Consider the following 2,418-nt stretch of genomic DNA (forward strand, 5'->3'; position numbering starts at 1 on the left):
GGCCTAGTCCTAACACTGGTGGCGTACGTACAATCTACTTGAGATGGAGAAGTTCATTGCCAATATATTCTCACAAAAGTTGTTATTCTGTACGCAAACCCAAGATGATGGCCTATCTCCTCTTCTTCTCTCCAACTAAGATTGTAACGTAATCCTTAACGGTTACACTGTCCGTCTGTTTCATCTCGGCAACCAGTGTAATTTCCCGTCTTTCCCCGGTTCTAGTCCGTCCGCTCCATCTCGGCAACTAGTAAGCTGGCTCCTTTCTTGACAGTTCTAGTCCGTCCGCTTCATCTTGGCAACTAACTGTTACTCTACCTCAGACTTTCTCTTACCAACACCTCCTCTACCTGCGTCAGTGCCCAGGGCTCATCCTCTGGCACAGCCGTTCCTAACTTAATATTGAATACGCCTTGTCGAGGGCCTTCTGTAAAGTGGATATCAGGCTGGAGAACCGTCTAAGACTTGGACAACCCCGACATGGTGATATAGCTTGGATTTTTTTAATCATGAATACATTTTTGACAGCCATTTAGGGGATACCCAGCATGTTGTCGACGTTGCAGCCTCGCCTTTAATTCGTAAGGGCATTACAGCCAAGCAGGACGTGATCCACAGCCAGATGTACCTGGGAGGTTCTGCAAGTCGGTGGGAACAGTCCCTTCAGGTATGGGCCATGGCTCTACGTTTCATTTTTTCATAAATTTATCCAACTATCTAGAGTACAAGTTTTCATGGTAATTATTTGTCAGTACTGTACTCCTTTGTTTATTACCCATTCCTCGAGGAACTTTAAAATTTAAATTTTGATCTCCAGTCTGTGATGAAGCTTTTAGAATACCAGCTTAACACTAAGCCTTTTGTATTTTCAGGGAATTCTAGTACTAAATTGCTGAAAATTGATGTTAGATATCGATTAATTTAACAATGCCATTAAAAGAGACTAGGTACTAATACTTCACAGTGGTAAGTAACTTATGAGAGGTAATGGATATAAAGAAAAAAGCATACTTTTTATTACACAAAGTCGGTTTATTAAAATTGCTCATAGGTGCACCTATTCCTTCAAGAGGTACACATCTTGGCTCAGTACATTCAATGCTGACAGTCAATTAAAACACAATAGTTATTAAGTTTAAAGAAGAAAACACTACAATAAAATACTAAAGCTAAGAATAAAACATCCAAATACAATGGTAGATTATAAAAGTTTTACAGCAACTTTTATCATTAAGTTTATCGTTAATAAACTAAAATAACAACAAAGGTTGATAGAATATATCTACTAAATTAAAGATTAAGTTTATTTTCATGCTCTTAACACTAAAATATAATTCAAAGTTGAACAAATCATACATACTAACACAAATTTAAAAATTAAAAATAAAGTAATAATTATGCTACGATCGGAATACTAAATGCATGATACATAGAAAAAAAATAGAAGGACTGCCAGCACATTCTTACAATGCACAAATCAAAATCTTCTTATTCTGTAGCCAAGAAAAGTATCCCACTACTGAGGCGGTGGAGGCGGAGTAGGCTCCGGGGCGTAGGGGACGCCCAGAAACTGATCCGAGATCCGGCCGCCCTCACGTAACCCGGAGAGGAATGCTCCGTGGACAGTCGCCGGGTAGTTTCGGATGGTGTGCTCACCTGCAAAATAACAAGGGTGGATCAGTTAGTAGGGGAGAGAAAGAACAATAATCAGAAGTAAGATTTGAAAAACAGCTTTGAATGCAGTCAACGTAAGAAACATTCCTCGATATTTCGGTCCGAGGTTTCTGCTTCCAAGAACTTTGAGATAGAACTAGTTTTTCTCCTACATAATTGTGGCTCCACAATGTTTTAGTTTTTTGCATGCGAATATTGACTAAAGATGCTTTCGATATTGTTTTCAAGTTTTTTAAACATTTCAGTGATAAAAGTTCCATAAATGACTATGGACTAAGAATTGTATATAGCTATGACTTTGTAGTTAGGAATCGATATGAACTAGTTCTCTTACGGTTACAGAATGACAATTTTGTTTCTTCACAATCAGATCCGTGGTAACAGCATTTTTTCCAAAATGGAGATGTTAGGCATTTTTTAAATATTATTATTTTTTATAAACAATGAATACTGGAATGAATACTGGCTACAACACGACTAAATGTCACGACTTAGTACTGTTAATAGCACCTAATAATAAAATATGCGAAAAAACTTCTGAGAAAAAAGGGGATATTAAGACTAAAACAAATACATAATAATAAAACACACACATATAAAATTGTTTTTACTAGTTTTTAAGTATGCTAACTGGGAGAAAACCCAATGCAGTTGGCCAGCACAACATTTTCAATGAAGTTTCTCTCTCTCTCTCTCTCTCTCTCTCTCTCTCTCTCTCTCTCTCTCTCTCTCTCTCTCTCTCTC

The 2,418-nt window shown here is 37.5% G+C and overlaps 1 protein-coding gene across 1 annotated transcript in view; it reads right to left on the minus strand.

Annotated features, from left to right (window-relative positions):
- Nucleotides 1–1,011: 1,011 nt before the first annotated feature.
- Nucleotides 1,012–2,418, minus strand: part of LOC106677546 (lysine-specific histone demethylase 1A-like) — a 19,563-nt gene continuing 18,156 nt past the window's right edge. The window contains exon 5 of the mRNA XM_014415560.1: nt 1,012–1,656. Coding sequence (XP_014271046.1) covers nt 1,517–1,656 — 140 coding nt within the window. The 3' untranslated portion in view covers nt 1,012–1,516. The remainder of the gene's footprint in view (nt 1,657–2,418) is intronic.

The sequence above is a fragment of the Halyomorpha halys genome, unplaced genomic scaffold, assembly GCF_000696795.3.
Source record: "Halyomorpha halys isolate HHAL.00 unplaced genomic scaffold, Hhal_1.1 Scaffold103.1, whole genome shotgun sequence".
Lineage (NCBI taxonomy): Eukaryota > Metazoa > Arthropoda > Insecta > Hemiptera > Pentatomidae > Halyomorpha > Halyomorpha halys.